Raw genomic sequence first — 22,252 nt, 5'->3', positions numbered from 1 at the left:
AATCAAAAACCTCTCCCACTCCGGTTATACTCTATTCCACCCTCTTCCATACGACATAAAATGTGAAAGTTTGAGTACACATACAAACAGATTCAAGAACAACTTCTTCCCCGCTGCCATCAAACTTGAATGGTCAGTCGCCATTCTGACTTAGACCAATAGCATAATTTCTTCAGTCACTGGGTGAAAAACCAGGAACTCCATTCATAACAGCAATCTGGGTGAAGAGCATGACATAGACTTTGACAGTTTCAGAAGGCAGCTCACCATCCACTCCCTAAGGGCAATTGAGAATCAGACATAAATATTGGCCTAATCAGTGGCACCCATATCCTATGGATGAATGAAAGGATGTTTCACATCTGATTTGGATGGCATTATTGGTTGACTTTTTGGCAAGGACAGGCCCCATCTAGTACAACATATATCCCTCTTTCCAAAACGCTTATACTCTGGAGAGCTCTGACAGGGCATGATAAAAATGTCCTCCTCCCTTTGGTCCATATCCTGGGGAGAAAAGAAACAGGAATATTTTCTCTATTTCTCATGAGTGAATAATAAAACATGAGTTTTGACTTCTTTGGAGAAATAATTATTAAAAAATAACAATAATATATAACTCTAAGCATTGCAAGTTCTTTCCTGTTAATGAACATGAATTTAATTCTTTCTTTTTTCCAGTACAATACTGTTCTAATTTGGAAGCTTTCATTTCCTGTGCTACAACTAATCTGAATGCATTAGTCGTGGGCTGGAAAGAAAAAGGAACAAGCCCAATGAAAACCACATCCTTCCATGTTAATGAAGGTGTTAATGCATTTGATTACCATCCTGAACTCAACTTAATTGGTAAGGGAACTCAATTTGTCTTCAAGAGTGCTGCACAGAAATGTCAAATATAGTGTAGTTCATATATGAGCAGTTGTACCAGTTGTATAGTACAGTTCAGACTTGCCTGACCCAAATATTAAGGTCCTATCCTGAGGCAGCCATGGAATAATGCAAAGTTAAAATTTAGTTTTTAACTCATAGGGGATATGAGCAAGAAATTGAAACTTCTGAGTATCATTTGATTGCTGTAACATATCTTACAATGTCCCATTTTGGAGCGACATTGATAGAACCTTGGGAAGAAATTTGAACTGCTATTCTATGATATCTTCATATGTTGTAAATTATTTATTGAGTAGAGCTTTTAAAATAAACTTCATTTAAATATTTTAATGTTTATTTAGTTCTTCTGGGATTTAGAGACCATCTTGACATAGTTTATAAAATATTCTGTTAACTCATTCTCTTCTGCACTGTATCATCATAGCATGGAATGAAGGGAAGTGGGGTGCATGCCAGGAATACACTATTTGATAATTTTCTGATTTTTGTCAGGACAATTTGTCAAGACATAGTTCACAATTCATGGGCAGAGAAAGATGTACAATTATTTATTAATGTGGGATTTTCTAGTTTATCCGATTTGTATAGGTGGATCCGAGTAGGATGTTTGAACTACATGAGTACTTGAAAGAGAAAGTGCTGGGCAAAAAAACGGTTGGAAATTAGTGGTTCCAGTTGCATTTCAGTCTATGGTAAGCCCACCTACGACTGTAGTCAGGGTGCTACAAAGACCTTGACTTGTGTGGGGATGATGGAGGGAAGCAAATCCTCCAGGACTTCTGGCCCTGATAATTATTTGCTGATCTCTGTTCGAAGATACTTTTGAGAATAAGGTGAGGTTTAGCATAAATGTTCTCAACCAACAGTCCATTCACAACCACTTCTAGGTGCAAAATGATTACTGGAGTTAGTTCTTGTATTTGAGGCTGGAGGCTTGAGCTGCTTCTTTAGGTGGAAGGGTGAATTACTCATTTTTAATATTGAGTAGTAATAATTTCAGAAAGTAAATATTTTTGTTATGGAATTCTCCACCACAGAGAATGCTTCAGGCCAAAACATTGAATATTTTCAAGGAGTCAGATATAGTTCTTAGTGCTAAAAAGACCAAATGCTCTTTTGAGTTAAAGTGGGAGGAGGGTGCTGCATTAGGTGATGAGCTATGATCATATTGAATGGCAGAGCAAGCGTAAAAGATCAAATGGCCTACTCCCACTCCCATTTTCTATACTTTTACAGTTTGATATTTGACAAAGAATAGTCATGTCCAGATTAAGGCAGCCACTTGTGTATTGTGATGCTGCCATTAGCGTTGTGACATAGTTCATGATTTACAAAATTGTGTTGAGTTTTTAAATAGATGAATCTGATTTATTGAGGACCACTTCATGAGAGTGTACATTAATTTAGTACAGCTACCTATTACAAGGAAATATTAATGTGACATACTGTGATTTGGTCTGCATCATTTTTGACTGTACTGATCTGTACCTTATTTCCAATAGCTTCTGCAGCTGTAGATCATCAGATCTACCTTTGGAACCCTTACATGTCGAAACCCAGTGGAATTTTACAAGGTCATCTCGCTAGTGTAATAGGAGTTCAGTTTAATATTGCACGAAGACAACTCTTCAGTTTTTCAAAGGACAAAGTAAATGCAAACTGATTTTAGTTTACCTTGTATGTACATTTGTATATAATTCTTAAAAGCAAACAAATATGTGGTGGCTGCTTTATAAACTTGCAGACAAAATGTTCAGAAATTTTTGTCTAAAAATTTTAACTATTAATGTAAAAGTCTACAAAGTGTTAAAACCAATAGTATAACTAAACTTTAATGATATGAACCAGAATGGGCGTCACTAGTTCGTGTTCTTTGTTTATGTTCACACTATTTTCAGTTCATATATACGTTAAACATTTTCAGTTGTGAATTTTATTCATTAGTTGGAATAACAGTTTGAAACAATTTTAGGTATTACGAATATGGGACATGCAGAATCAACTTTGTATCCAGAGGCTTGCTGGAATATTTCCAAAATGCCTGGAATTCCAAACTATTCTTTATTTTAATGAAACCACTGGCCAACTCTTTACCACTTTCAACAATCAACTGACGTTGTTGGAGATGAAGCAAGAGAATAGTCAATGCGTGAAAAGTCATGAAAAGCCTGTTACTTGCGTGCTTTTTAATTCTTTGTTCAAGCAGGTGAGTGAAAGTAGAGACAGAAGTGCAAGACGTTAAGTGTTATGGAACCTTCAGCAGCAAGTGGTGATGGTGTGGGAAGGCACCACAGAGTAGTTAGACCTTCTCTGGAGGAAAGGGTGTCTTTAGGGGAAGGAGGCCTCATGAGGAAAAGAATCAGATAGAAAAACGATTTCCTCAAGTGGGTGGAAATCACAGGCTTGATGTTATGTACATATGGTACCATGTTTTCCTTATTTAACCTTCATTTCCCTTCATGTTTACTATGGTCTGATGACAGTGGAATAGAGAGGCCCTGCTGCATGATCTTTAGACCATGTGTGTGTTCAAATCTCATGCTATATTTCGGGTGCAATTTGCAGGATTTCCACAGCACAGACTTGGCAGATGAAGTTGTAAAAGGCTTGAGATGGAGCCATTGTTGAAGGAATTGAAACTGATATCCATGAGGGACGCCAAAGCTGCAAACTTGCTCCAGTGTCATTGTCAGGCACAGTGGAGGAAACACATTGTTAGGCCAAACTCAGGCAAAGACTCTCCATGTATATTCCATTGTTGCTATGGAGGAAGGAATCAGTATTTCTCGTCAACTATTCTATTCCAATTTTGTTGGGTAGGAAACTGGAAAGAGCGAGGGAAGAGCCAGAAATACCTAATAGTCTCGAACAAGTCATAGGACAGACAGTATGGAAAAGGTCAGGAATCTAACTTCAGGCACAGCAGATAAGGGGATAACTTATGAGAAAGGAGCCAGTCAACAGAGTACTAATGCTGTTGTACTTAAATACACACAGTATACAAAACAAGGTACCTGCACTTGTAGTGCAGATTGAATTTGGAGGGTACGATGTTGTTGGTATCACAGAGATGTGGCTGCAAGGGGATCGGGGCTGAGGAATAAATATCCAAGGATACATGTGTTATCGAAAGGAAAGGCAGATGGGCACAGATGACAGAGTTGCCTTGTTAGTAAGAAATGACATGAAATCAATAGCAAGAAGTGATATAGATTTGGAAAGTGTAGAATTTGTGTGGCTAGAGTTGAGGAACTGTAAAGGGAAAAGGACCTTGATGGGAGACGTGCACAGGCCCCATAGCAGTAGTCAGGATGTGGGAAGAAAATGAAACAGGAGGTAGAAAAGGCATCTCAGAAAGGCACTATTATAATGCAGGTGGACTAGGAAACTCTTATCTGAAACATCGATTTTCCTGCTCCTCTGATGATGCCAGACCTGCTGTGCTTTTCCAGTACCACTCTAATCTTGACTCTAATCTCCAGCATCTGCAATCCTCACTTTCAACTAGGAAAATCAGTTGAGAGCAGATCTCAAGAAATCTGTGGAATGCCTCTGGATAGTTTGTTTGAACAGCTTATGGTAGACCCCACTATGGAACAGGCAGTTCTGGATTTGATGATGTGTAGTGAGCAGACTTGATTAGGGAGCTTAATGTGAAGGGACACCTTGGGGACAGTGACAATAATGTGATTGAATTTAGCCTGCAGCCTGAGAGGGAGAAGATTGAATCAGGTGTAGTAGTAGTACAATTGAGTAAAGGTAACTCCAAAGACATGAGGGAGAGATTAGCCAGAGTTAATTGGAAGAGGAAGATGATGGAGCAGCAATAGCCGGAATTTCTGGAGATAATTTGGGAGGCATAGCAGAAATTCATGCAAGGAAGAAGAAACAATCTAAGGAAAGGATGAGGCAGCCATGGCTGACAAGAGATTTTGGTCAAGCTAATTTAAAATCTGACCTAGGTTAAAACTGCAGCCAAGACATGTGACTTTTCCACTAAGCTGTGACCTGCAGTTTCCTGTGTTGACCAAATATGGGAGTTTTTACGGTTGTCTGCTAGACACACTGGCACCATATTACTTATATGGAGCATTGTATATGGCTGTTTACGACTTGTTATAAACATTTGGGAGTTGTTGACCAGTAGACTCCATTGGCTGGGATTGGATGGTATGATCAGGTTTGGTCAATTTATTGACTGTATGCCAGTGAGGTTTCTGAAAGGATGATCACATTTTGGAATAAAAGCTACTAGCACAAAGGATTTTGCAGGAGTGAAACTTTAAGACCAACATTTGAGAAGTGCTTGTTGTGAAGTCATCTTCAGAGAAGAAAAAGAACCTACACCAACAGCAAAGTTGGCCACTTCATTTGAATCAGAGTAGTATTTGTTTTGAACCAGACTTATAGAGTTAAATTTAAAGTTTGGGTTAAATCAAAGTAAGGTAAAGTGAAGATAAATGAAGTGAGTTGAAGTTTAAGTTAAGCTGGATAAACTAAGAAGTAAATGTTGCTAGACGTGGTTTGAAACAGCAGAGAACTTTCCTCCAGTTTTCCATTGAAAAAGGCAAAGAAGAATGCTCTAGACTTGTGATTCCAATCATTCACTAAATTTATCTAAAATAATTGTTGAAGATTTTAAAATGGCCCACATTAGAAAACATCTTTATAATTTAAAGTTACCATATTTCTGAGAAATATAACTCTTCCTCTCAACAGCATTTAATTCTCCATAAAGCTCCATTCTGTATAGAGTTTGATTGTAACTCACATTTCTAAATGCTTCTCTGGAAGATCTGTTGCAGTTTTGAGTAGTATTCAGTTAAAAAAAAGCATCCATATGTAGCTACTGTTTATCATCTAAATATTTTATTGTTCTCTCAAATAAACAATGACATGATGATTGATAATTATTTAACATTTACTCCTTGCTTCTTTGTATGATGCAAATATGCCTCAGACTGTCCATGCCACCTCTTAGGCCCCACCACTCTCCATAGTTCCACACACACTTTGCCATATGCCATCTTTTGCCATTTATTCATCCCCCATGGCCTTCATATCCCTATGCAAACTTATGCCCAACTACCTACTCTGCATGACATGTTGTATCCCTAAGACAAATTGACATCAACACATGCCAATCTATGCTCCCATCCACCATCCACCTTCATGTCAACAAACCCAATATCCATTATGGTCAGACTTCAGGAATCATACTGAGGTGCCAGTTGCCAAATTAATTTTCAAAAAGTTCTCATTCATAAACCTAATTAAAAACCTTTAAATTCCTTCAGTTGTTTTATCTGTTTCAAAGTTAAAATTGATTTCAGATGTGCAATCCCCTGTGAAAACAATTATATTCATCATCCCACATCAAAAACATTACATTCACTTGGAGTTTCCAAGCAAATTGTGAACTGATGGACACCCCACTGTGATAATGATAAGTCGTGCAATCAATCACACAGCATGAATCCTGTAATGATAACCTTAAGAATTATGCTGACAGGCAGGGTAAAATAATAAGCTCTGTATTTTTATTTTTAACTGTTGACCTTTTTTAACATTTATGGAGTAGGAGATTTAAATGCCTTTAAATCTTGACAGTTTCACAGGACATCTCCACTTTTATGTGCGTTCATGTCCACTGTTACTGCAGGGCACTTTGTCCCTCCCAAAGAGGTTCCTGGATATCTCTAAAGTGGTAACCTTCCTCTTTAAATTACTCCAGCAGTTACACACCATTTCCTCAAAGGTCTGAAGCCCATGAATCATGTTTTGAACATCTTATGAATGAAAATTGGATGAGCTTGAATGTCACTGTAATTTTACACATGCAGCTGCCTCTGTGAACCACAGATGTACAAACTACAACCCATTCCCATTCAAGAAAATGATAGGTTCTGGATTGGGAATGGGAGATAGAACCTTGGGATTGGGCCATAGGCACCATTTTGGCAATGTTGAAAATCTCTTCCAAACTCATGAAAATTTAGACAAATGTCCTTTATTTGCAGGTTATCAGTTCAGACACTGGATCTACTGTTACAGTCTGGATGATCGAAACTGGTCAAAAAGTAAAGCAATTTACTGGGTGCCACGACAATTCTGAGATTACTACAATGGCACTGGATGCCTCTGAGACCAAATTTTTCACTGCAAGTATTGATGGAACAGTGAAAGTAAGATTTACTATGTATTATCTTCTAAATTACTATGAGGTTAAGTTAATTAGTTATGTAAATAACTTGTAATTTTACAAGCTCCATTTAGTGTGAGGTAGCCTGTGACCTCATGGTTAAATAGCAGGGCACTCATTGAAATGGTGACTGTAAAACCACATATCCACTTAACCTTTAGATTAGAAAATATAAACAAAGTACATTGGTTTATTGAATAATGTCTTCCTTCCTGAATACTCAAATTCCTAACATTCTTGTCATGCCCTTATCCTGACTGCGTTGCTGTTGAAGTTTACTAAATCGCTCACCTTTCTCCATTTTGTATGCAACTCTTACCCTTTCATCCCATCGTTCTTGACAAACCTTTCAGTCTCCTCAATCCTGTTTACAAGATCTGCATTAGTATAGCTCTCCTATTCTGACCGCTTTTAAACCTGCTCAAAACATTTGGGCATACTTCAGTCTCATCATAATTTCTCTTTAGTGATTTGTTCTCTACTTTTTCATTCCTCTGTAATGATGCCATGTGATGCCATGCATATTTAGAATTATATGAATGTAAGCTGTCATTTATATTTTTCAGCAAAAACTAAGTGTGTTTTATGCATTTTTGCTGTGCTTTTTGCACCAGAATGATGAGTTCTAATAAGGGGTGTAAACTTTGAAATATAACTTACCATTTCTTTTTACAGCTGCTACATGGTTTGCTGTATTCCTGATTTTCTGGTTTTATTTCAGATGTCTAGCTTTTTATTTTAACTAAAATGTCAGTGTGTGATGTTAAATTCAATTAACCTTAAATAATATCAATATGGTTTAAAAACAACCCATGTCCTTCTATTTCAAAAACACAGGTATTAACTCATAATATATAAAATACCTCATTTGTGAAACTATAATCCCTGAAGTTGTACCTTGTATTGACAGATTTGGGATTTTAATGGCCATTGCCATCATAAGCTGAATGCAGGAAGGGATCAAGCAGCTGATATCTCCCAGATCCTGATATTAAAAAGAAGTATTCTGGTATTAGGCTGGGAAAGGTATGTCACGGTCAAAAGATGAAAATCAGAAATGTGTACCTTCTGGAACTAATCCATTTTTTCTGCTCCTTTAAGACTTTTTCACATAGCTATTGAGGTAATAATGTTTTAGAAAATGATATAGTATTTTTGTTGCTTCACGCTTTTACAATGCAGGCCAAAGTATTACTTACTCCAAAGAGTCCCTCTTCAGGCTTTACTTCAATTTTTGTGTTCTACCTTTTGGGTTTCGGGCTCCTTTTTCAGTTTTAGATTAGATTACATTACATTACAGTGTGGAAACAGGCCCTTCGGCCCAACAAGTCCACACCGACCCGCCGAAGCGCAACCCACCCATTCCCCTACATTTACCCCTTACCTAACACTACGAGCAATTTAACATGGCCAATTCACCTGACCTGCACATCTTTGGACTGTGGGAGGAAACCGGAGCACCCGGAGGAAACCCACGCAGACACGGGGAGAACGTGCAAACTCCACACAGTCAGTCACCTGAGGCGGGAATTGAACCCGGGTCTCTGGCGCTGTGAGGCAGCAGTGCTAACCACTGTGCCACCGTGCCGCCCAAAGCATATTATTTGGTAATGTAGCTACATAGTAACAATGCCTTCTATATTGCCAAGGACATATTGAAGATTTGGACTGTCACAGAAGGAGATTCAGAATAATTCATTAGTGTTCTCAATAATCATCACAACACCATTAAACATAAAACCACAGTATAAAAGAAAAAAATCAGTTTCTTAGACACCGCAGTATTTAAATAGGCAAAAGACAGCAGGCATAAGTGAGCAACAATATTTTTTTGAAAAATAAACTTATGCACTTCTATAGATAAAAGACCATCAACCTAAGAATACTTACTGTGGGCTAGTGAGGTCACAGCTAAAAGTGTACACCTGTTTATAATTCAGTCACAGCATGACAAGTAATTTACAACATTTAAGGCATAATATGTCAATACTTGGAGGATCCATGCATGCTGATCAGCATGTGGATACTGTGACTTCTGGTTCTGCAAGTTGCTGCCATATATAGGTATCAAAGATCCACACAGCAGCAGAAGAATTAGAATGTATGCCTTCAATATATTTTCTTCCATTTAGTGGCTCCTAAACCCTTGCATCTTCAAACCAGAGACACTATATTAATTTGCAAGGAATTCATTAGTTCAGTTGGGTGAATATCCCTTTGTTGAAATATCTGAAACTCTTCTTTTACCTTTCAGACCTTTTGCACCATTTTCAGGCCCTCACTTCTCTTCCCAGCCTAACCACATCTCTACCCCATTCTAGCCCCTTTGCATCTCTCCAGCTCCTACTCCTTGCAGTTCCTCTTTCTCCACTTTGCAACATCACTGTTACTCCCCAGACACTTGGCCTCACTCCCTACCCTTATTCCCCATCCCTCGATCACACTCGGCCATTTGGGACTCTGCTGATCATCCCTCCCCAACTTCATTGACCATAATCATTGGTCTCGCTCATCTATCTGGCACCGCTTCTCATTCCTGCCTCCACTTCGTCTAGCCTTGCTGCCTTTTGCCATTTACCTTCTGCCCTACTCAACTAACCATAGGCTAATTTGCTCCTGCATTTGTTACTGATGTTCCTGCATTTATTACTGGGATGGCTTTTCTATGTTTGCTCCCTGAGAGTGGATTTTCCCAGGTGATTTGAGGACTTTTGCAGTGGACCGCCTTTGTACCATCATGTATATTAAGTGCTGCAGCTCAGTCCATCACTATCATTATTATTTTCAAATATAACACACTCCCTACGACCAAATATACTCTGCATGTTGGCTACAGTAAATGCAGACGCACAAACCTGTCCTAGACACTTACCAACATTCACTTATTATTATCACCATAAAAGTTCAGAATTGTAATCCTTTCACCTTTCTGCATTTGGGTTGTGCAATAAAGTCAGCATTGAGAACTTAAGAATCTGGGAAATAACTTGTGTGTTTCTATACAACTCACTCTATGATATGGCAAGTTGAAGTATCCAAGATTATATTATCTCACAGCAACCCATTTCTTGTGGAATTAACTAGCAGATATACAGCCATTCTATTGTCGTTGGAGGCATCTCTAACTTAGAGAACTCAAAGTCTTAATCTGTAAGTCTGTAGGTTTGCTTCATTGTGCAAATATTTCAATTATTTCTTCCAGAATAATAACTGTCTTCAGAATGGATACACTTACTGAATTTTTCGTTCAGCCTTCAGAATGGAAGGGGAAATCCCAGCATCAAAATGATATCCTTTGTGCAGCATTCTTACCACCTCAAACCCTTGTAACAGGTTTAATGTTTTATTGCATTTTATGTATAGAAATAAGTTTGACGTGGCATTTCATGGACTACAAATTAGAAATAAATAACTACTTGTGTTGTATGAATCATATATGGTAAACTATTTGGATTAAATAATTCCTTTCATTACTTCCTAAACACTTTGGTCATAGGATGAAGATGTCGCTGGTGAGACCAGCACTTAAGCCCATCCCTAATTGCCCTGGATAAGGTAGCAGAGAGATGCCTTTTTGAATCCTTGCAATCCTTGGGGTGTAGGGACATGCTGTTAAGAAGTGAATTCTGGGATTTTGACGTGGTGATACTGAAGGAACAGCGATGTATTTACAAATCAGGCTGGTGTGAGACATGGATGGGATTTTGCAGGTGGTGGTGTTCCAATGCATCTGCTGCCCTTGCCCTGCCAGCTGGTAAGAAGTTGTATGTTTGCAAGGTGCTGTCTGAAGACCCTGGAGATTGCCTGCAGTGCATCATATAGACAGTACACCACTGTCACTATTTGCCAGAGGTGAATGCAGTGAATTCTGAAGGTGCAAAGGCTGCTTTGCTTTTTTGATAGTGTCAGGCTTCTTGATATTGTTTGAGCTGCTCTCATTCTGGCAAATGGGGAGGCATCCATCACATTCCAGACATGAAACTTGTAGATGGTGGACAGACTTCGTGGAGAAGAGAGATGAGTTACTGACCTCAAAATTCCTAGCTTCAGACCTGCTCTTGTAGCCATGGTATTTATATGGCTTTTATTTTAGCCCATACTGTTTGTGGTTCTATCTCTTCAGCTTTTGTTCCTATCTCCTTTTAAGTCAGCTGTCATCACTACTCTCAAAAAGAAATGTTTTGATTCCACTGTTCCTTGCAAACTACGATACATCTCCAACTTGCCTTTCTGTACCAAAATCCTTGGGTATGATGTTGCCTTCCAAATCTGTGCCCTCCTTATCTGGAGCTCCATGTCTGTATAGGTCCATTTGAGTTTCCACCATGTCGCAATGGTCAAATAGCACTTAGCGATACCCTCTATTCCTGTGACAAGAGTAATGCCATGCACCGAGTATACTGCACAAATAAGCAATAATTGTACATTTGGTTACAATATTCATATCTAATAATGTCCACATAATTATCTTTTCTGTCATCTAGTAAAAGTTAAATTTGTATTTAGTTGATGTCACTTTTCTGCTGAAAGCAGAACACAGTGTATGATTGACACAGTATTTTGTGAAGGACTCGCTATTTAGTTAACTATGAATAACATGTCAATGTGGTTTCAATAGGCAGTTATGATGGTGAGATTGTAGTATGGAATAATAATTCTGAAAAAACATCATCTAGATTTCACCCAAGCTTGATGAGAGCTTTGAAATCTCAATCAGGTAAATGTATACTTTCTATCTAATTTATGTCTTTGCTTGAACTTCTATTCATAGTGATACTATGGATTGGATTAAATGGGTGAATGGATGTGATGACAGTCTTGCCCATTGGCTGGAGAACTGGAGGGAGCTCTGCTTCACTTCTTTTATGAAGGCCTGCTGAATTAAATATCACTTAACTGTGCAGTACTGAGGCTTCCCTGGGATTAAGAACCCCAAGGAGCACTCTGAGTACTACCAAGCAATTAGAGGCTAGCTGATCCACTGAATAGCGGCATCAGTGGGGAAGTATGGCTGCATCAATTCTACACCCACTGATCCTTAATATTGTGACTGGATCCCAGGCCACAAGTCATTGATGGCTGAAGAGATTTCATGGGGTTTGGGTAATGAGGGACAGGTGTCAGGAGTCAGGGTAGCGGGTGGCTCTGAGCAGACTGCCCCATCTCAATGCCATGGTCATTCAATCAGGCAAGCCCTGCCTAATTAAACAGGGCCATCATATTTTACAACAATTCTGCCAGTTGCACCCCTTGCCCCAACTCACTCCCCATGGCGCCAGGTACTCAAAGACTGCAGCAATTAATTCTCATCCATCTGAAAATGGCTCTGTTATCCAGTGTTTCTGATCTACATTATTCATTAGTCAAACACGATCCGAGGTATCACTTCAAGGAATATTCCTTTTGCTTTTCCAAACGAAACCTAAGAAACGTATTCTGTCTAGGCTTTCCTCCACAGTGGCTTTGCCAGTGGCAATATGGGCTTTCTGTGCAGCTGATTTGTATTGACACCGGTAAATTTTACATGGTAGGCCACATTGGTATTTTCCATGATGTGGAGGTGCCGGTATTGGACTCGGGTGGGCAAAGTTAAAAATCACACTTCAGATGATGCTCCTGTTCACAATATAAAGCCAGTATCAGGTGGGTGGGATATTAATTGCTGCAGTCTTTGAGTATCTGGTGCATTGGGGTTATACAATCAATAGATACAAAATTAGTTCCATCCTTGGGGTGGGTGGGAATGATTTGTGTATATAACAAAAAGCTTCAACAAAATTGGATAACAGACTTGCATTAGAATTTTCATGTGTGTCTTTGGCAATAATGATAGATAACTCCCTCTCATAGAGTCATACTGTATGACTCACATCCTTTATATATGTTTTGAATATACATTCCTCTAGGCTGATTTGGTTCTGCTATTCAAATGCTGTCTTCACCTCCAACACAAAATCTCGCCACATCTTGCTCCCTGGCTCATATGAGATGGCAGCAATGTACAGAATCCTTCAAACATCCCTTGCTGTAGCATTCTTCATACTTTAAAACTAAACAAGGCTTGAAATTTAATACAGAATTAATTCATAAAACTATGCAATAAATATAACTGCAAATAATCAAATTATACATATCAATTCACCAAAAAACATAGTCATTTTTACTGTTATTTTTCTGAAATGTTAACTTCTATACTGTATTCATTAAAATACATAGTTGTACTTCTTTTACCATAAATAAATATATGCTCTGCTTTCCTGACTCATCTATTTTTAAAAAGTCATTGCAGACAATCAACTGCATCAGCAGGAAGAACCTCAAGTTATTGATGATTGTTCTGCAGTTACGACCAGACATTCATTATTTAATGCTGACAGTGAGGATGATGAATTCAACTACATTGTTTCAAGACTCTTCTTTCTCGAAGGCAGGAAGAATGTTTCTAGTACGGGTGAGAAAGCCCAGTGACTTGCATGTGTGCATTATTGCTGCATTTATACATAGTGTATTTTCCTTTGTGTTTTAATTGCTCCAAGTTTCAATTATTTATAAATAGTACAGCAGTTTAACTTGTTTGGAAAAACAAAATTATATAATCTATATCAACTTATTTAAACCAATATTCCTTCCTGTTCTTAAATAAATAGACAGCTAATAAATAATATATGATACAAATTACAGATTAGCCACTTTCCTGTTCAGTGGGTGGAAAACAGTCAAACTGAACTTGAAACATTAACTCGGTTACTTTCTCCACAGGTGCTCCCAGACCCCCTGAGTTTCTCCAGCACTTTCTGTCTTCATTTCAGACTTCATGTATTCACAGTATTTTACTTTTATTATTTTTTAAAAAATAACCATGTCGCAAAGAAAGAATGGGGTGGGTAAATAAAAAAGGGGAGCAATTTCATCTCTCTTCACCTGGAAACTTAACAGTTTAGTGGACCTCATCTGGAAACCTATTGCATCAGGCAGCCTAACTCAGGGTCACAATGAGATTCAAAGTCATTAAACAGGATGTAATCCTTGGGTAAGTCTCTGTTGGCAGTGTTTATTCGAACTGGCCAAAAGAGTAGGACGGTTCAACATTAAATCCTATGAAAGTACTTTTGACCTGATTTGTCACAAGAGCATTTTGAAACAAGGAAGAGGAATGTTTGGACTGTTGCCTTCACTATTCTGGGATAAGAAGGTCATGGCTACTAATTTTATCTAGTTGTTGAAGCTAAGTGCTGACAGATGCTTTTAGGTGTTACTTGAGAATCCGGCGCTTTCATGCTTGCATTTATGTGTGTGCTGTTCTGTGATTTCTGTTCTTATTTGTAGCAAATGCTCATGAACAACATTATTAAACTAGATACAAAATTTGCTTCCAAATTGTTGTAATAGTAGTTGCCAGGTAGTCAATAAATGATGGTTCCCCCTTCAAATAAAATATTAGTTTTGACCTAATTGTTGAATCTATGCATTTTTGAGATGTTTTATAATCAGTATAAATAGCACATAGAAAAACAGTGTTGAAATTTAAAGTTAAAGATCACACAACACCAGGTTTTAGTCCAAAAGGTTTATTTGGAAGTACTAGCTTTCAGAGCGCTGCTCCTTCATCAGGTAGCTGTGGAGCAGGACCATAAGACCCAAAATTTATAGCAAAAGATTACAGAGTCATGCAAATGAAATGATATGTTGAACCAACCTAGATTGCTGTTAAGTCTTTCAGCTTTTAGAATGGGTTGCAGGTTTCAGTTCATTAATATGTAAATCCCAGAACTTCTTTAAAGTCACATTCTTGAGACAATTTAAGGTTTTATTTAAAAAAGGTGACATCTCAGCTTAGACAATGCATTAAAGGTGTGAGGTTAGAGTCTGTCTGTATTCCAATCTTGAGTTAGACCTGGTTCTATTTCCAAAATAGGAATTTATAAAATATTGCATGGATTGATCGCCTGCATTGACTGCCTGCAGATTTTATGCTTTTTGTACAAAATAGAATGCATCTGCAAATATAATTCTGCAAATGCAAATTCACCCCATAGACTTATATGTGTGTGTGCGTGCATGAGAGAGAGAATGTGCGAATGTGTGCATGTGAGGGTGAATGCATGTGAGAGAGTGTGTGTTTGCTTGCATGCGTGTTTGGTAAATTGTGTGAGTGAGTGTGACAGAGTATAAACCTGTGAGAGGGTGTGTGCCTGGGTGTGAGTGGATGAGAGTGTATAGTGCAGTGTGACCTGAGCCCAGGGTCCTGGTTGAGGCCATCCTTTTGGGTACCGAACTTGGCTATCAGCCTCTGCTCAGCCATTCTGCATTGTTGCATATCCCGAAGTCCACCTGGGAGGATGGTTACCTGAAGATCCGAGACTGAATGTCCCTGACCGCTGAAATGTTCCCCAACTGGGAGGGAACACCCTTGTCTGGCGATTGTTGCGCAATGTCCATTCATCCATTGTCATAGCATCTCCTCCACACTGTCACCTCCACATCATTGAAAGTTAAAAATTAATTCTAGGTTTGAAAATTGTAATTTGCATTTAATACTCTTTTTGATTAGCATTTTATTATTCATAAAATGAAAAATAAGCAAGTGACCACTATTTACTAGTCATTCGGTGAGTTAAAAACTTCAAAATAGTCTTCACTTAATCTGTTTAATTGTGGAGAAGTGTTTTGGACATATCATTCCAAGGAATTCAGAAACACCAGTATGGTAACTTTTTAAAACAAAATATATCTTAGATGGTATTTTGTTTGTAATAATTTGTAAATGGCACATCAAATGTGATGGCCCATGTTGTGTATTTATTTAGATTTACAACTAAGTGTGGATTCCTTACAAGCAGTTGATATTTTTGAACTTTTTAAAAAAAACTTTCAGGTGGTGCAAACCTTGTAGCCTGTGGTGGTTGTGGAATTGTTCGCTTTTGGAATACCTTTAAAAGCCTTCTACTGGCTGAGTTTGAGGCCCATTCCAATGTGGCATCCATTATTATGACAGTTGATAAAAAAAGTGATTATCTTATCACTGGAGATGTGAATGGCCTTATTAAAGTTTGGAACATACAGGTAAAGAACCAATGTTTACTTAATGTGCATTAATTTATTTCTGTGACCATCAATTTCAAAACAATGAATTAAGTGCTCTGAAAATTAGTCTCAGTTGCTGCATGCACATTGGTTAGATGCTAATTGAATTCGCATACATGTGCCAGCATACTCATTTATCTGTACCACCACGTTCTGCATTCTCTCACAATTAAAGGACTGTGCTATTTTTCATTTCTTCCTGCCAACTTGGACAAAATTCATTTTGTTCATGTTATACCCCATCTGCCAAATTTCTGTTTACTCACTTAAGCCATCTACACTCCTGTACAAGTTACTTTTCTACCTATCTTGGTGTCATTGGTTAATTTTGCTTTGGTCCCTTTGTCCAAGTTATTAATGGAAATGATAAAAAGTTGAGGTCCAATCACTGATCCTTATGACAATCCACCATTTACAGCTTGTCAACCAAAAAATAGCTCATTTATCCCACTTTGTTTCCTGATTGCCAATAAATCCTTTATCCATGTACAATCATGCAGCACCTTCTCAAATTACTTTTGGAAATCTGAGTACATCGCATCTACAGGTTTCCTCAAGTCTACCTTGTTTATTATTTCCCCAAAGAGCTACAATATATTAAACACAGTTTCCCTTCCAAGAACCATATTGACTCTGCCTCATCCCATTATGATTTGTTAAATATTGTGTGATAACTTGCTTAATAATGGATTTTGGCATTTTCTGTATGGCAATGTGAGACAACTGGTCTAGTTTCCTGCTTTCTGTCTCCTTTTCTAAATTATAGGTATTATATTAGCTAATTTACCAATCATTGGGACCTTTTCAGAATCTTAAGAAAATTTAAAAGTTCACATTTGTTATCACCATAGCAACTTTATTTAAGATTCCAGGATACAACCTTTGACCTGAATCTTGTTTCTAAATCAGCTGAGGTGCTGTCTTCCCCTTTTAAAGATACAGGAACTAACATTGCAGTTGTCCAAATTGAACATTCACAAGCACAACCTAACCAAAGCAAATTGTTCATAAATTTGTGAACTTCAATGTTAAACTTGATACAAACCAAAAAATTTCCAGCTGTTTTGCTAGCTGCTTATAAACATGATTTATTCTTCAGTACATAATTTCAATCTTAAATCATCTGTATCTAATTAGTTTTTCTTAACAGCATTCCATCCCAAAATGAGAAATATTCTTACAGTATTACTGTTTCTTTCCTTTGTCTGGGCAGATGAGTGAGGTTTTGCTCATATATTAGCATTCATTTCAACTAGAAGAGAATGTTGTTTTCCATGAGCTCTTCTGAAGAAGTAGACTACTAATTGTACCTCTGTTTGTTTATGATTAGGAATACTGCTTGTGTTCCAGTGACACTGTAATTAGTGAGGTTCCACTAATGGTGGCAGCAATACAACCTCATAATGATTGCATCAATCACCTTGAAACCTGTGTGCAGGATGACCATTTGCTAATTCTTTCAGCATCTGCTGACTGCAGTATTGTTTTGAGTGACATTACTGGATCAGTGATCGGTGTATTTGGACAGGTACACATTATTGTTTCTTTTAGCTTACTTCAGTTTTCGAGTTGGTTGTGTGTATGCAGGTTAAGAAACGAATGCATTGCCACAATCTTCATTAGTTTTCAAGATGCAGTCCAATGTTATTTGTTTAAGACGTTAATGGCAATCAGAAAGTTTGGTCTTGCGTTGTTATACTCTCTTTCGCATAATGAAGCAGAAGCATTTTCATGGGTTGCCATTCTGCATTTTACCAATTATCAAGAGCAAACAATTCCAAAAACTTCTCTCAGCTGAGTCAGCACTTCTCTGTGCACTGACTAATATGTGCATGCTCCCTATTTATACTGCTGTCCTATGATTATCAATAGGACAGCAAACATATAGAATCAGCCACACTTGAGGAATGATGTAGAGGTGCCAGTGTTGGAATGGGTTGGACAAGGTCAAAAATCACACAACACCAGGTTGTAGTCCAGCAGATTTATTTAAAAGCTTGTGTTTTCAAATAAACCTGTTGGACTATAATCTGGTGTCATGGGAGTTTTGACACTTGAGGAAGCAAAAAGGTCTGCCTAATTTATTTCGTACCTTGGAGTTAATTTCACAGATTTAATTACTTACAACTAGAAATACATGTCTCTTATACTTTGTGGCAAAAACTTAATAGAGGTTGTGAATTATAAATGTAAAAGCAATCTACATAGTGGCGCAGTGGCTCAGTGGTTAGCACTGCTGCCTCAGTGCCAGGGACCACGGTTTGACTCCAGCCTTGGGTGTCTGTCTGCAAATTCTCCCCATGTCTGTGTGGGTTTCCTCCCATAGTCCAAACATGTGAAAGTCAAGTGAATTGGTCATGCAAAATTGCCCATGGAGTTAGGTACATTGGTCAGAGGGAAATGGGTCTGGGTGGGTTACTTTTTGGAGGGTCAGTGTGGACTGGTTGGGCCGAAGGGCCTGTTTCCACACTGTAGGGAATCTAATATAATCAATTCATAATATTTCCTAATCTACTTATGTGTAATAATATTTAATAATTGAAAGAAAGGAATATTTCTCATCTAATATTTCAAACACTTCTAACTGATTTGGTTATTTTAATATGTATATCTATGAGGTAAATAATAGATGCCTGTGTTAACTTTTTCAGCAATATTAGAATATAGGAACTATTTGTTCACTTCATACCTTGCAAATACTTTAATCATTTTAAACACCTCAGTTGAATCACTACTTATGTCTGTTTCTGTGAACTTTGTTGTCATCCACATAGCTTAAACTTTATAGTGTTTCAATTACATTTTATCAAAGATGGTAGGTTTTTATTTACCATAAATTTTCCTTCAGTGCTAGTTTTATTTTTTCCAAGTTATTTGAGCAAGTGCTAAATAGCAAAATGTTTTGACAAAAGAGCACATGAATTCGAAGCATTGGTGGCAACTTGATACATATTTTACTGGCTAGAGAGGAGTATGCATTAAGGTCAAACAACTGGTATTCAGACCATTGCTTACCTTAGTTCATATATAAATAACCTGGACTTGAGTATAAGTGGAACAGATTTGAAGTTTGATTTGAAGGAAGAATGACTTCCTTCTGTGCTGATCGATCCCACAAAATCAATCTTTATTGTGCTTAGTTACTTCATATACATATATATATATATATATATATATCACATAGTGATAAACTTATTGGTCACTGTCTCCAGATATTTTCTTGGAGACAACTGAAGAAGGTATCTCCACAGTCGACACAGTCGATACTAATAAATTATATTTTCAAGTAACCGCTTTCACAAAGGAAAAAAATAATACATTTCAGGTCAGTTACAGAAGTGATGAGGAAATTAGATCAGTTATTTCGTGAGCAATTAAATGTAGATTTGTTATCTGCCAAATCACTTCAATGTTAAAATAATTAATGAGTCATTTTAAAAACATGATTAATTTGAAGTACTGAATTTAGGATGAACATTGGCGAATTGGTGAATGTTCACCTCCATCTGTTACAAAGATACCACTCAAAACCCTCAAAGATGAGAAGACCATGGATCAGAAGCATGTGAGAAGAGAAGAATATCTGGCAGTTTCAAAACACAGCATCCCCATTGCTGAGGAGAAAATTGACCACGAGAGCAGGTAGATTCACTATATCAAAAGAAAACTGGTTGGAGTAGGCAAGTCAGCCTCTAAAGATGCAATCAATTTGAATATTGCTAATTTGTGTCATAACTCCCACTACCTGTTTCTCTCCATATCTGTTAAGGCATTTGCCAATTACAAAAATTGTATTTTGTCATTTGCACTTGACCAAGCATCAACAGAAATTGATGGGGGAGAGAGAGATCGAGATTTTCACTACCCTTTGTGAGAAGGAAGTCCTTCCTGATATTGCGTCAAGTGGTCAACTTCTACTTTTAAGGTCCACCTCTTGCTCTGGACTTGCCCATTGCAGGAAATATTTATTCTCTTCATACCTAGCAAGTACTTTAATTATTTTAAACACCTCAGGCGAATCGTTACCTTTTTTTGTGCACAACAAGCTACAAAATCTAGTCTTTGCAATCTGTTCTGTAAATTAAACATTCCTGGTGAAGCACCTCTGCAGATCATTATAACTTTCCTGAAATTCAGTTTCTAGAACTGAATACAGTACCTGAAATGGTCTCTAACCAGAGGTTTAAAAACTGGAAAGTAGCTTCCAACCCTTTGTATTTCCCTGAGATAAAGGCCACCATCCTATTAGCCTGTATATTTTCATTTGCATCTACCCACTTACTTTTAGTGATTTCTGTACTTGGGGCCCTCAAACTGTATCTTTCACAACTCCTGTTCTTCATTTACAAAATCAATACTTGACCAGCCATATTAAAAGTTATTCTACGTTTTAATCATTTTTATAATGAAATACCAAGGTCATTCTTAATCTGCCACTGACATAATGTTTCTTCACTGAAAGTATAAGTACAACTTCTTAAATTGATAACTGTTTTAAAATGAGTTACAGAAACATTGAACAATGCATAGTATATAATATAAAACTTAATATTTTATGTATCCCTTGAGTATTACCAACAATTTCCTTTTAGATCAAACGTATGGAAAAGTACAGTTTTAGGCAAAGTATTTCGAGAAAACAGAATCCAAAAGAAACCTAGACCACGGTTGTCTGCTTGGGGCAAAGTGCGGAGCCCTATTGGTAAGCATAATCTCTGTATACGTCTGTACATAGTATTGTCTATGGGATAATCCATCATGATTTCTTACAAGTGAAGGAAAATAGTAAGTCACAACTAAATCAATACCAAGGAAAGAGATTGATATCCCACAACGTAAATTTATGGCAGGATCTTATGAGAAAGTTTGGATTATATATAACATTTAAGAACTTATTGCCTTTCAAAATATAAATAGCTATTTCAAATGAGTGTTTTGCAATAATACATAATATTACTCATACGTAATATAACTTACAGGTTGTTTTTGCGAAAGAAAACACTTTTAATTGAAAGCATTTCACCAGCATACACAGTTTGTAACTTTGGAAGTTGCAGCAATGATCATATTTAAATTTATAGTGACATGTTCATCAGTTGAATGAAGTAATAAACAAAGATCCAAATTAATTATTTAAAAATTGATCACTGACTAGTTCAGATTTCAGTGGCTCTTTAAAAATCTTAATGGATAAATGATTAAGAGTACAGTCATTTACAGAATATTAATTAGATTATTACATAACCAAATCCTACCATTATGTAACCTTGTAAAATATTAACAAGGCAAATTTGGAAGACTGGATAAAATTTCGAATGCTACTTTGATGTTATCTGCACAAGTTACCATTTTGAATCTCCAAATTCATAGCTAGCTCTTGCATGCAATGAGGTCTACATTATTGCTATAAAATTAGATTTGGCAATTTCATGGAACACGTAAAAATTCTTATGTCAAAAGTGTTTCTTCTCATTTTCACAGTTGTATCAGTCAGTGAAAATTCATATATTCATCAAAATACTTACTGCAGTACAGCAATATTATGAAGGAGATGGGGAAAGATGCATTATTGAAACATTGCAACTTGCAAGATTTATATAAATTTTAACTTTTAACTTTTACATGGGCTTATATCCAAAACTGCCAATAAAACATATGTTCATGCAAATAAGCAAATAATCTTAATTAGATAACACTATTTTCCACTTTATGCAACTCAGTTGAATTGTTGTTTGATACTGTATCATTGCAGTTTCTCCTTTAAATCGAATCTAACCTATTACTAATTCTAATTGTGATTGTCGTTAGAGATCAACAAACGTGCAGTCTTAGGTTTCCTATTTTTCTTTCAATATTCTTATTGTTTTTTCTAACAGAATGATAGTATTTAAAGAAGTGTCTGCTTAAAATTATTTTCCATATTAATGAATGAACATAAAACTGAAATTAATTTGCTTTATTGTAGCATCTTAATATTATACAATAATATATTACAGGAACATTTAGTTGCCTACAAATGGAAGACTTGGAGAAGATCACTGATGTGCCAAAACCTAACTTTCTTCAGAATCC

At 37.0% G+C, this 22,252-nt stretch overlaps 1 protein-coding gene across 1 annotated transcript in view; it reads left to right on the top strand.

The window, feature by feature from the left end:
- LOC122556371 (WD repeat-containing protein 49-like) overlaps positions 1–22,252 on the top strand; it is a 51,356-nt gene that overhangs the window by 25,132 nt on the left and 3,972 nt on the right. The window contains exons 6-18 of the mRNA XM_043703006.1: positions 682–849; positions 2,397–2,542; positions 2,867–3,100; positions 6,915–7,079; positions 8,007–8,122; positions 10,299–10,429; positions 11,715–11,813; positions 13,377–13,547; positions 15,972–16,159; positions 17,511–17,708; positions 19,650–19,822; positions 20,773–20,882; positions 22,177–22,251. Of these exons, the coding sequence (XP_043558941.1) occupies positions 682–849; positions 2,397–2,542; positions 2,867–3,100; positions 6,915–7,079; positions 8,007–8,122; positions 10,299–10,429; positions 11,715–11,813; positions 13,377–13,547; positions 15,972–16,159; positions 17,511–17,708; positions 19,650–19,822; positions 20,773–20,882; positions 22,177–22,251 (1,974 nt within the window). The remainder of the gene's footprint in view (positions 1–681; positions 850–2,396; positions 2,543–2,866; positions 3,101–6,914; positions 7,080–8,006; positions 8,123–10,298; positions 10,430–11,714; positions 11,814–13,376; positions 13,548–15,971; positions 16,160–17,510; positions 17,709–19,649; positions 19,823–20,772; positions 20,883–22,176; position 22,252) is intronic.

Source organism: Chiloscyllium plagiosum, chromosome 13 (genome assembly GCF_004010195.1).
Source record: "Chiloscyllium plagiosum isolate BGI_BamShark_2017 chromosome 13, ASM401019v2, whole genome shotgun sequence".
In the NCBI taxonomy this organism is placed as follows: Eukaryota; Metazoa; Chordata; class Chondrichthyes; order Orectolobiformes; family Hemiscylliidae; genus Chiloscyllium; species Chiloscyllium plagiosum.
The sequence above is the reverse complement of the archived record's forward strand: the minus strand, read 5'-3'. Positions and strand labels throughout refer to the sequence as shown.